Source organism: Trifolium pratense, linkage group LG7 (assembly GCF_020283565.1).
Source record: "Trifolium pratense cultivar HEN17-A07 linkage group LG7, ARS_RC_1.1, whole genome shotgun sequence".
NCBI classification, from domain to species: domain Eukaryota; kingdom Viridiplantae; phylum Streptophyta; class Magnoliopsida; order Fabales; family Fabaceae; genus Trifolium; species Trifolium pratense.
Genome location: NC_060065.1, coordinates 46,016,459 through 46,030,329, shown reverse-complemented (window position 1 = coordinate 46,030,329; position 13,871 = coordinate 46,016,459). Strand labels below are relative to the sequence as shown.

The window sequence follows — 13,871 nt, the reverse complement described above, 5'->3', positions numbered from 1 at the left end:
TTTAACCAATTCCTAACCTCATAGGTTGCATTTTTTTTATGACGTTTTCTTTTAATCAATGAAAAGAGAAATTTCAATATGAGATTTAAATTTTAAGTATTTTTTTAGTTTAGTTGGTAAAGTTGAAAAGACAAAAGTCCAATCCTTAACCTTAGCAATATTTTAACTTTTCTATTTTTTTTTCTTTTACAAAGCCTATTTTGTTATCGTTTTTTATAAGTTATAAATTTATAAAAAAAAGAAACACAATTGGGGTGGACAAAATCTAATCAGAAAAAATAAAATAAAAATATCTTAACAAATAAAAATATATTTATGATTATTAATAATCGATAAACATAGAATGATCAACATTTTACATATGCCATCACGAATTTTCAACAGGATCTCTGTTTCATTCTCTATTTGTATTATTTATATTTAATAATATGTATGCCATATAAGATAAATTCAAGGCGCTGGTGATTTTGTAATTGCACCCACCATGTTTAGTGCTATGCATGGCTCAAAAAGAGGTACCTACATCAATGATCAAAATAAAGAGACAAAGATAAGCATACCACAAATTAAATATATGGTTTTGAATTAAATTTAAGATATTATATAATAAATCTAAATAAAATCATAACTATTTTGTCAAAAAAATAAAATAAAATCATAACTATTAAATGAACAAAGTAGTTCATCTCATATATATGAAAAATATTTTAGAGGATTCTTTTTCAAAATTTTAAATTTCGATCCTTTATTGATTATGTGGTCTGAGCTCTGAGGCTGACTACATAATACTTTATTGAATGAATTTAATGACTGACCTCGAATATATATATATATATATATATATATATATATATATATATATATATATATATATATATATATATATTAAATAATTAGCAATCTCAATTATTCTTAAAGTAAGCACTTAACATATGATCATTATATTAAAAATTTGTTAATATTTCAATATTAAAAAAGAAGCATAGGTGAGAAATAGAAGCAATGTTTTTTAGATGATGATTGATTTTGACTCACATTTTGGCCAGCATTAAGTATCCAATAGAAGCTTAGGTTTTCATATGACTTAAAAAAGCCATTGGTAATTCTTTCATTTCCACAATACAAGGGAGTTCTGTCTTTGCTCAAGAAATTTTGAAGGCCTGACCATCTACACAAATAACCCAAAAAAGTAATGAGAATTAAAACAATAATTATGCAAATTAAATTAATTACTGATTGCTTTCACCAAATTTGAAGAGGTGAATAAATAGGTGAGATGTTACTTACTTGAGTTTCTTGACCCAAGCTTCAGTTCCCTTGGTTGAACAAAGTAGATCAACCTATAATTGTCAAGAATAGTATATTTATTTTATGGAAAATGTCAACGAGTGCTTCCGGAGAGCTCTTTAAGCAATTTATTTAAATAAATTATTTAATTAAAAATTTAAATATTTTGATTTTCAATATATTGACTTCACACATTTTCATAAAAAGTTTATAAAAATTTATTATTTAAGATATGTAAAAAGTGTTCCGAAAAGACTTGTTAGCAAATTCTTATTTTATTTTGTAAAAAGGACCTATAATAGTCGAGAATAATTTATTTTGTTATTTTGTAAAAAGGAACTATAATAGTCGTGAATAATTTATTTAGTTTTTTTTTTTATGTAAAAAGGACCCAATAATCATCATTATAAACAAAAGGAAAAATACAAGATTGTCAATTAATTCTAAAATAATTTCAAATGCAATTAACAAAAATTATATATTATTTTCATGAAGAAAACTTACTTGTCCATTGTAGATAGTCACATTGACCCCAAGAGCTAGCAACTCATCAACCTAAGATAACCAAATTAGAGACATCAAATTAAAATCATGCAGGCACCTAAGTTTAGAAAATGAAATAAAAATTATACACTTAAGTTTAGAAAATGAGAGCATAATGTTTACAAGAAATAAAACATGATGAATACAATTTTTTAACCCCAAGTTGAGTTAAAACCAAAGTTTCAAGCTTGTTCTCACCTCAGCTATTCTTGGTTTCATAAAATCACCTTTTAAACTGTTAAACACACCTTCACACCAGGGTGTCCACCTGTCAGCAATTGCAAAAAAAAAACATCAAATTATGGCTTTAATCATTACAATTAAGAACATTTAATATAGACCTAGTCCAAATGTGAATCTTACTATTTTTAATAAATTTTAATAATTGCTTCAAAATAATAAATTTTAATAATTGCTTCAAAATAATAAATTTTAATAATATATTATGAAAAATGTTAAATAATATCTCTGGGCCACACTAATAAGAAAGTATATATTATGTACTTAAAAAAAAGTATTATTTTGAAAATGTGCCTTCAATATCTTAAAAAAATAAAAAATAGTACCCGGAGACTTTTCTAGCATTTTCCTTTTATCATCATTATATAAAATTCAATTTTACAAATTCAATTCTATTAAAAATGTTAATTAGGATCCACATTTAAACTATTTTTAGAGGTACATTTATTTTTATTTTAGAAAGTTATATAGAGACTTACATAAGAATCTTTGGAATGATCTTTAATTTTTTTCTTATGGCACCATTTAATAAGTTGTATACATCATCTTTACGCCTCATTGATATTTCAAAGAATGATCTCTTCTTTGTTGTTGACAAATTTCTTCCAACATCCGCCATAAAATCAGTGAAACTCTTGAACACACAAACATGAGATTTAATTCAAATTAATTCTTCAATAGTACTAATAGATATTATAATTATGAAGATATATCTCTCATTTAAGTGCTTTTAAATATGATTAATAAAAATATATATGTTAGTACCACATAGTTGCTGCTATTGCTAATTACATCTTCAACTTCTTTCCATGTATCAAATGCATTCGAAAATTCACCAGCATCAAGTTGTTGCTTCATCTTTTCAGCCAAACTGTTCTCAAAATCATGTTCATCAAATAATATATAGAGAACAACTGGTAAATTGATTCTACAATACTTCAGCTACAATTATAAGCATTTTTTATTTACATATTTATTGAATAACTAATGTATCTATAAATTATATATAAATTAGATATATCAGTTATTCAATAAATCTAAAAAAAAAATACTTATAATTATGGTCGGGAGAAGTACGATCATTAATTAACACTAAAAAGATGAAAATTAAAACATATGTTACATACATGTTTGATTTTTGTAGTCCATTGTCATCTATTCTTGAGAGGTCTTTCAATAGAGGAGCCCATGAGAACTGCAAAGTCAAATTAAATGTTAAAAAAGTGAAAGCTCAAATTAATGTTGAAAGAAATTAAGGATAGAATTATTTTTGTTCTTACCACATAATCTTCTGGGGAGATCCAACTATCTGCTAATACCACACCTAAATTTGGATAAAAATAGTATAGAGTCACAAAATACTATATAGTATATATATATATAATATAATTAATATTTAGGACTTTAATATGATTTTTATTTGTGACATATATATCCAATTTTTAGTCTTTTTTTTTCTTTTGAAATGATTTATGTGTTCTTTTTTTTTTTATTCCATTTTAATAGTTGTTTTTGTTTATTCCTTATAACAAATGATAAAAAATTTCAAAGAAAATGAATACCTCCAAGTTTGGCCTTCAATGTTCCATTTTTAATTGCTTTGTAGGCTGATAATCCAAGAGTAGCAGCAAATTTTCCACCATAAGATTCTCCAAAAATGAATAAATTACACTTTTGGAGGAATGAATCATTATTGAATACTTTGATTAATAATGTAACCAAGTCGGTGGCTGCATCCTCGTCTGTTTTAACAAATAAGCTGGTGTAATCCTCAACAAAACTGTACCCTATTCCAACTGGATTTTCCTATATATATAACAACAAAAAAGAAGTATTTAATAAAAATTACACTTTTAAAGTTTAATAAAATTACAGTGTAAGTTAAATTTCATCAAATTCATCATTATTTGAATCGTGCATATAGCTAAGTTACCACAAATAGCAAATCTGCTTTTCTCAACCAAGTGAAATTCCTTTGCTTCAAATCGAGATCAAGAGGGCCAATCTCTTGAAAATTTCCAATTGCAACTGCTGAACCACCCTGTTTGATTCAGTTAATATTGGAGATTTCAGTCCACAATAAAATAAAAATATGGATTAATTGTTCTTGTTCAAAATTAATTAAATCAAATAATACTTACTGGTGGTCCTCCCCCCAACCAGAGAATTATTGGCCATGGCTCGGAGGAATTCTCCACTCTGTAGGGACTTTTATAATGCCACCAAAACATGTGTGCTTCTATGATAACACAATTCAAAATAACACCATCATTATTGAAATTACACAAATTCTAATGCAATCAATTTAAAAAGTTTGGAAAACACAATAATTGAAATTACACAATTCTAATGCATTTGGCTTACTAGGTCTAACTTGTACATATCCCCATTCCTCTGATCCATCTTCACTACTCAAAGCACCAACTTTTCCATCATGAAATAGGATACCAATGCATATAAGAGTGGCCAAAAACACATAAAGCTTTGCCATTGTGAAAATGAAAAACAATAACAAGTAATAATAATATGAGTAAACAATAATGAAACTCGCTAGCAATTTATATTGCATTGGTATGAAAATACTCTACATGATAAACATGTTTAATTTTGTCGTTAGTCCCAACAGAAATAATGTGACGATGGAAGGCTAGCACAAAAAATGGAAAAGCTAGACAAAAGCATGGTGATACCCATGCTACCAATTCATAAATAGTGTGACATTCCTTAATGTATAAGTATAATATATACACCACTCGGTCACTATTATAAGCAAAAAAAACCACTTTTTAGATTCATTGAAAAACTGATGTACTCCCTTCATCCCAAATTTTAAGGTAAAAAAAAACTGCTTAAGAAAAACCAAAACATAATAATTTGAAATCTTTGTTTGTATTTTTCTTGAAAATAGTTGCATGAAAAAATGTAAAAACAATTTGTACTGGTTATGGAAAAGATGAGAGAGAGAGTAAATTAAATGCAATTTACATTTAATTTTGTGAGAATAAGCAAAAAGAAATTTTAAAAAAGATAAATATTTGTGTTTTTCATTTATAATTTGGGACAAAAAAAAGTGAGTATTTTCTCTTATAATTTGGGACGAAGGGAGTATCTGACTTACAATACAGTTCATATATATCATTTTTTCGATGAACCTAAAAAGTGGTTTTTTTTGCTTATAATAGTGATCGAATATGAAATATTTTCTTTTAAAAACTTAATTACACAAGTTTCAAAACCATTTTACTATATTTGGCTCTTTAATTAATGCCACTGAGACACATTACTATTTTCATATTATTATTTGCATGACAACGAGGCGGGACGGGTACGAATTTTGCACTCGCCAAACCGATAAAGTTTGGTATCCCCATACCAATCTCAATTCTCAACGGAAATAAAAAATAGAACCCAAACTCATATCCAACAGAGTTTGATTTTTGCGTGGGGTTCAGGTATCTCCATGCCAGTCCACCTCCATATGAACTTATGTTACAAAATTTGTTTATGAAACAAAGAGTTATTAAAAGTCGAAAACTATTTTGTTTCAGTAATATGATGTTTTTTAAACAAAATAAATAAATAGAGAAAAAAAAACTTGTTTAAAACTCAACTTAAAAATAAAAATAAGGCATAAATAATCAATTCATCCCTATAAGTTCGTGAGTTTTTGGTTTTCTTCCATGTACTTTTTTTTTTTTGTTTTAAAGCGGCTCCTAAAAGATCAATTTTCTTTGGTTTTTGTCTCTGATGCATAGTCTCTTAAAAAACGTATGTGACAAACAGGGATTGACATGACATCGTGTGACATGACAAACTAGGATGATGTGTCAAAAATGATATTCAGTCATCCACTTAGAGAGACCAAATTCAAACGATCACAAATAATTAAAAGAAGAAGATGTCTCACTTTTTAGTTTTTCATTTTTTTATGCAAGTTTTTAGTTTCTCATCGAAAAAGGATGATATGTGAACCACATTTTTCTTTTCTTTCCACTTTTTCCAACTAGCTGTCTTTAGCACACAAAAATATCTTAACATATAAAAAGGTATGTATGATTATTAATAATCGATAAACATAGAATGATCAACATTGTACATATAGCATCCCTAATTTCCAATTATGTTTCATTCTCTATTTGTATTATTTTTATTTATATTTATTTAAATTCTCTATATATGATATGATATATGCTGGTAACTTCAAGCCGCTGGTGATTGTGTAATTGCACCCACCATGTTTAGTGCTATGCATGGCTGATAAATAGGTACCTACATCAATCATCAAAATAAAGGAACAAATTGATAAGCATACATAAATATATAGTTTTGAATTAAATTTATGATATTATATAGTATATCTAAATGAAATCATAAATATTAATGAACAAACCTCATATATATGAAATAAATATTTTAGAGGATTCACTTTCCAAAATTTTGAATTTCAATCCTTTATTATTATGTGGTCAGAGATCGAATACATATATGATTCATCCGTTAAATATTAAATAATAAATAATAGATTTAATAGGTGTGAAATGATCATTTTTCTAAACCCTCGAACTCTCTATTACTTTTTGTATTCGTAGATTGACCATGAAATTCATCAAATAAATGAGTTTAGCCCTCTCAATTATTGAATGGATTTCATGGCTAACCTTTAATCGTATATACGCGTAGTTAATAACACACATGATCAATATATTAAAAAAATTGTAGATATTTTGATATTAAAAACCACAGTTATTATTTTTAATTTCTTTTTTTAAGTGAGAAATAGAAGCAATGTTTTTGAGATGATGATTGATTTTGACTTACATTATGGCCAGCATCAAGTATCCAATAGAAACTTAAGTTTTCATATGACTTAAAAAAGCCTTTGGTCTTTCTTTCACTTCCACAATACAATGGAGTTCTATCTTGGCTCAAGAAATTTTGAAGGCCTGACCATCTACACAAATAACCCAAAAAAGTTATGATAATTAAAAAGACAATTATGCAAATTAATTAAGTTACTTTCACCAAATTTTAAGAGGTAAATAAATAGGTGAGAGGTTACTTACTTGAGTTTCTTGACCCAAGCTTCCGTTCCCTTGGTTGAACAAATTAGATCAACCTATATATAATACTAATCAATAAAAATATATTCTTTTTATTTTGTAGGAACTATAATAGTCAAGAATAATTTATATATATTATATTTTCTAAAAAGGACCCAATAATAGTCAAAAATAATTTATTTACTTTTATTTTTTAAAATGGACCCAATGAACATGATTTTATACAAAAGGAAAATACATGTGTTATAGCATGTTAGATCCTTGTCTCTCTTTTTGAGGGGTTTTTGGATTTTCTTATAGTTGGAGGTTAGAGGTGTTTATTTTTGCTATTGTTATGTCATTTTGCTTATATGTGTTATAGCCTGTTAGATGTTGGTGGAGCGTACTTTTAATACCCATGTATTCTGAATATTATATTGTACTTTTGTCGCTAATATATATATATATATATATATATATATATATATATATATATATATATATATATATATATATATATATATATATATATATTATTTTTCCATTAAAATAAAAATCTTAAATCTAAAATAATTTCAAATCCAATTATCAAAATTTATTTTCATGAAGAACACTCACTTGTCCATTGTAGATAGTCACATTGACCCCGAGAGCTAGCAACTCATCAACCTAAGACAATCAAATAAACATCATGAATATAATTTTAACCCCAAGTTGATTTAAAACCAAAGTTCCAAGCTTGTTCTCACCTCACTAATTCTTGGCTTCATAAAATCACCTTTAAAATTTTCTAACACATATTGTAACACGGGTTGCCATCTGTCAGCAATTGCAAAAAACATGAAATTATGGTTTTAAACTTTTAATCATTAGAATTAAGAACATCTAATATAGACCTAGTCCGAATGTCAACCTTACTATTTTTAGTAAATGTTAATAAAATATTAATTAGTATATTTGCTCTCCATTTTTATCATAATAAATTATACTCCCTCTGGTCCTTATTATAAGAAGAAGTTTACTTTTTAGATTCATAGAATATTAGATGTATCTGGTCCATATTATTGACTAGATCCATCCAACATTTTATGAATCTAAAAACTAAATTTTTTCTTATAATAAGGACCGAAGGGAGTATTTTACTAAAAAAGTAAGGGTTCACGTTTTAACTATTTTTAGAGGTATATTAGGTGCATTCGATCTGCTAAAGAATAAAAGATTGAACAAGACAACTTTAGTTATTATAGTTTCAAACTGTTCTTCGGACTGGACAAACTGTGAGCCAAGGGATATGACAAAAACTGAAATTCTTATCGCCACTGAACCATGCAGGTACTGCTTTTTGTCATCTGCACAAGTTTTTTAATATTATTTTTTTCACCAAATATCATACAAGACAACATTTACTCAATACCTTAAATTTCATCATATGTTGTTTTGTCATCTACTATTTTGGTAAGTACTTATATTTTGTTGATCAAAGAGACTCTTATTTTTATTTTAGAAAGTTATAGTATAGACTTACGTAAGATTCCGTGGAATGATCTTTAATTTTTCCTTTATGGCACCATTTAATAAGGTGTATAGAATCTTCATATCATCATTACCAACTGTAGAAGTAATATAGTTGGAGTAACGCCTCATTGATATTTCATTGAATAATCTCTTCTTTGTTGTTGACATGGTATTTATATGGCTTCCATTATCCTCCGTAAAATCATAGAAATTCTTGAACACACAATCATGAAATTTAATTAAAATTAATTCTTCATTTAAGTGATTTTAAATATGAAGAATATATGTTAGTACCACATAATTGCTGCTATTGCTTATTACAGCTTCAGTTTGATTCCAAGTATCAAATGCATTTAGAAATTCACCAGCTTCGAGTTGTTGCTTGATCTTTTCAGCCAAACTGCTCTCAAAAATATGTTCATCAAATAATATAGAGAAATTGGTACATTAATTATACAATATTGACTTAACTGCACATTTGATCTGTTACGTTTATTTTAGATTTCAATTTGGTCCATTACTATTAAAACGTATCGATTTACAAAAATATTTACATTTAACCTCCTCCAACTAGCGGGCCTCGAACCTGCGACGTCTAGAATTTAATTAAGACTTTTTTACCACTAGATCAAGCCTTTGGATTGGAGTACCATAATTTATTAACATTAGAAGATGGAAATTAAAACATATGTTACATACATGTTTGATTTTTGTAGTCCATTGTCATCAATTCTTGAGAGGTCTTTCAATAGAGGAGCCCATGAGAGCTGCAAAGTCAAATTAAATGCTAAAAAAGTGACTCCGTGTTCAACAATGTAGCAGTTACGGTGGAGGAGGTGGTAGAGCAAATTAAGGTTGTATCATGGCAATGGTTCATTGGGAGGATGGCGAAGGGTCCGTGTATGCTGTATGAATGGAAATGGAGTCCGATATATTGCATGAGAAGATGAATTGTGTGCTTTTTGTATCTGTGGTGTGGATGGTTTACTGCTTTTTATGTGAGCAGTAACTGACTTTTGTTTTAGCCCTATTTCTAGCTTTTGGTTTCTTTCCTCTGTGCTTATCTCTTGTACTCTTTTAGCCCTCATAACATGCCTTATGTTATGCAGTGGTTGTTAATAAAATTTTTGTTGCTCAAAAAAAAAAAAATGCTAAAAAAGTGAAAACTCAAATTAATGGTGAAAGAAATTAAGGATAGAATTATTTTTGTTCTTACCACATAATCTTCTGGGGAGATCCAACTATCTGCTAATACCACACCTAAATTTGGATAAAAATAGTATATGGTCACAAAATACAATATAGTAACATATAGTAATATTATTTATACATTTAGGACTTCAATATGGTTTCTTTTTCTTTTTCCCATTGAAATGATTTATGTATTTTTTTTATTTCATTTTAGTAGTTGTTTTGTTTATTCCTTAATTATAACAAATGATCATGAATTTCAAAGAAAATTAATACCTCCAAGTGTAGCCTTCAGTGTTCCATTTTTAATTGCTTTGTAGGCTGATAATCCAAGAGTAGCAGCAAATTTTCCACCATAAGATTCTCCAAAAATGAATAAATTACACTTTTGAAGGGTTGAATCATTGTTAAATATTTTGATTAATAATGTAGTCAAGTCGGTGGCTGCATCGTCGTCTGTTTTAACAAGTAATGTTGAATCCTCGACAAAACTGAACCCTGTTCCAACCGGAGTGTCCTATATATGACAAAAAAAAGCATTTAATATGAGTTAAATGCATTTTTAGTTCTCCATTTTCTATGAAATAAGATTTTAGTTCTCTCATCTTAAAATCTAGAATTTTAATATTGAATTTCATACATTATTCGAATTTTAGTTCTCTCATCTTAAAATAATAGTGTCAATATAATTTGGTCAAATTCACTATATTCGAATCATGCATGCACATAGCTAAGTTACCACAAATAGCAAATCTGCTTTTCTCAACCAAGTGAAATTCCTTTGCTTCAAATTGACATCAAGAGGGCCAATCTCTTCAAAATTTCCAAGTCCAATTCCTGAATCACCCTATTCAATTCAATTCAATTAATATTTGAGACTTCAATCCACAATAAAATAAAAATATGGATTTAATTCAAATAATACTTACAGGTCCTCCTTGCAACCAGAGAATTATTGGCCATGGCTCGGAGGAATTCTCCACTTTGTATGGACTTTTATAATGCCACCAGAACATATTTGCTTCTATGATAATACGATTCAAAATAACACCATTATTTTCAAAAATTGGATAACTAAAATATCAAGATTATGCGTTTTCTGACTTTTTTAAGGTGATTTTAGGGTTTCTAAAGTCAACAAAAGACTAGAGTTTATTAGAGAACTTCTCTTGGGCATACTCTAGGGTTGGGGATTGATTCATCACCTTGTAAACACTTATTGATTGAATTTCTTGGTCACGGGGAGAGATTCGGGAAAAGGGTAGAATTTAGGATCAAGACTAAATTCTTGCAACTCTTGTATTGAATCTTTGTAATCAAGTTTTTCATTGATAGTGGAACGGAGAGTCTCTCTCCCCCAGACTAGGTTGTTATAACCGAACTGGGTAAACAATATCTCGTGTTCTTTACGTTTTCGCGGTTTATATTTTGTTATTGTTATTATTGTCATTCTCGCTTGTTGATTGCTTTAATCCATTTGCTCCACACACATCAAGGTATTGGTGTGATTCAATCCGAATTCACAACAGAGACTTTAACTATTTAATATCATTTTCCATAAAAGGTTATTAAAAAAAATAAAATATTAAAAAGTATCGTTAGATGGTAAGGCTTGTCAAATTTGTTGTACATTTTCTATAGTTTATTAATTTCCTTTTATTTAATGAATTTTCATTTAAGAAAAATCATTTTATTATTTTTCCTAGTTATCAAATAAAATATTAAAAAAATTCAAACTTTGTTAGGTTTATTATAAATTTTCTATAGATTATTAATTTCCTTTTATTTAATGAATTTGCATTTAAGAATAATCATCTTATTATTTTTCCTTTTTCCAAGTGATGCCACCCGTCATCCAAAATATGACAACGATACAAAAATAAAAGGAAAAAAAAGAAATGAAAAAGGTACTATTATAGAGTGTTCCAATTCAGTGCTCTAAAAATAAAACCTCTAGAAATAATATGAATCGTATGATGTATGATTTAGAATTTGTTTTGAAAATATGATTATGTGATTAAAGGAAATGTATAAAACTATTTAAATAATTGAGACTTTAATAATATATAACCATTTTTTAGTATATATAAAGTTTAGTCAAAACAAATTTAGAAAAAGTTTTTTTTTTTTGAAGCAAAATTTAGAAAAAGTTATAAAATAAAATATTATTGTTTAGTATATATAAATTTTGTCAAAATAAATTTAGAAAAAGTTATGATATAAAATAAAATATCAAAAAGTATCATTTGATGATAAGGCCCGTCAATTTTGGTATATATTTCTATAGATAATTAGTTTCTTTTATTTAATGAATTTTCATTTTAAAAAACATTACTTTATTATTTTTCCTTTCTCCAACAATATAAAATAAAATGGTATTCTATATTGGTCAAATGATTCTAAGAAAAATAAAATAAAATGATATTCTAAACTTAAAATCTACACCGTCTAATTTCAATCGAACCATCATAATTTATCGTCAAACTAAATTTGTGTGCTTGCATGAATTCCTACGTATAGAGGATCCGAGTCTCCGTTGGCCCAACAATCTAATGTTGACTGTCTATAGCATCACTGTCACTATATAAACCCTTTTATTGTCACTATTAGGGGTGATCGCGGTGCGGTTTGGTTCGGTTTTGAGCATAAAAGTCATCCTAACCGCGAGATAAAAATGTATGCGGTTCGGTTTGGTTCGGTTGATTTTTAAAAAGTCATCCAAACCAAACCAAACCAAACCAATGCGGTTTGGATCGGTTTGGTTGGTGCGGTTTAAAACATAACGATTGTACCGAACAATTTTAAGCATAAATAAAAAATAAAAAATTGAAGTTCCAAAATAACATTATAGTACCAACAAAAATTATTTATCCAAAATAACATTATAGTAACTTACAATTTTAAATATATAAAAAAATTGAATTTTCAAAATAACATCACGGTACCGATAAAATTTGTTTATTTAAAACAACATTACAACACCAAAATAAAATTTCAGTACAAAAAATAAAAACAACTTGAAGTTCGATTAATTTGGTCGACTGACTTGGTAATTGGGCATGTATATTGGAATATAAATATATTTTCTTTTACGATATTGGAATATAAATATATAATAGTAACTTAATGCGGTTTTTGCGGTTATCCGCGGTTTTTGCGGTTTGCGGTTTTGCGGTTTGCGGTTCAGTAAGAAAGCCATCCAAATACATCCAAACCAAATGCGGTTTTTGCGGTTTTCGGTTTGGTTTGGTTCGATTTGCGGTTTTACTTTTGGATTGGTTCGGATACGATCACCCCTAGTCACTATATAATCACCATATTTACTGAAAATTATCATCCTTCTCTATCTTTTTTAAGCTTGTTCAAAATCATTTTTCTACACATTCATAATGGTAATACTTATTTCAATTACAATATAAAGTTTAATTCATTTATTTATATTTTTTCTGATTAGACTATATACAATGGTTTCAACACCAAAACACCTTCAACATCTACTTTTTCACTCCACATCATTTTCTCTTTCTTCCACCTAATCATTCAACACACATTCAACTTTTACCCTCTCCAATGGTTTTTCTATTCAACACCCTACCCCACCACTTTCTCTACCCCACCACTTTCTATTTCATATTCTTATTTAAATTTTAATTTTTGTTTTTATGATTAAATAAAATTATAATTATCGATTAAAATTAAATTAAAATAATACACTTAACAAAATTTATTTAAATATTTTTTTTATTTTCTTAATTTAAAATGCAATACATCACACAAATAACGTAATTAGTACGATACAAATTAACTTAAAATGCAATACAACACACAAGTTACGTAATTAATACAATGTAAATTAACTTAAAATACGAAACAACACACAAATAACGTATAGAAGAATTGTTGGGATCCATTTCACTAAAAAAAGATTAAAACTTCAAAAGAAAGACTAATTAGAAAGATAATAATAGATTAAGATAGTGAAAATTTTGGTTTTTTTTCTGTGTCCAAATGAAATGAACCAAGTCTCTATTTGTAGAGAAAAAAAAATCACGAATT

The 13,871-nt window shown here is 27.5% G+C and overlaps 2 protein-coding genes across 2 annotated transcripts; both read right to left on the bottom strand.

Annotated features, from left to right (window-relative positions):
- Nucleotides 1-425: 425 nt before the first annotated feature.
- On the bottom strand, nt 426-4,697 carry LOC123898682 (serine carboxypeptidase-like 51). The gene is made up of 12 exons (XM_045949696.1): nt 4,435-4,697; nt 4,212-4,309; nt 4,004-4,111; nt 3,633-3,876; nt 3,351-3,394; nt 3,198-3,265; nt 2,836-2,941; nt 2,550-2,704; nt 2,029-2,098; nt 1,792-1,842; nt 1,288-1,340; nt 426-519 (listed from the first exon to the last, which is right to left on the bottom strand). Exons 1-12 carry the CDS (start codon nt 4,637-4,639, stop codon nt 495-497), a joined length of 1,227 nt encoding a protein of 408 aa, XP_045805652.1. The 5' UTR covers nt 4,640-4,697; the 3' UTR covers nt 426-494.
- Nucleotides 4,698-6,270: 1,573 nt separating this feature from the next.
- On the bottom strand, nt 6,271-11,017 carry LOC123896512 (serine carboxypeptidase-like 51). Its single transcript, XM_045946888.1, has 13 exons — nt 10,995-11,017; nt 10,745-10,889; nt 10,555-10,662; nt 10,092-10,332; nt 9,841-9,884; nt 9,324-9,391; nt 8,919-9,024; nt 8,635-8,837; nt 7,859-7,928; nt 7,728-7,778; nt 7,134-7,186; nt 6,889-7,021; nt 6,271-6,339 (listed from the first exon to the last, which is right to left on the bottom strand). Exons 1-13 carry the CDS (start codon nt 11,015-11,017, stop codon nt 6,271-6,273), a joined length of 1,314 nt encoding a protein of 437 aa, XP_045802844.1.
- Nucleotides 11,018-13,871: the final 2,854 nt, after the last annotated feature.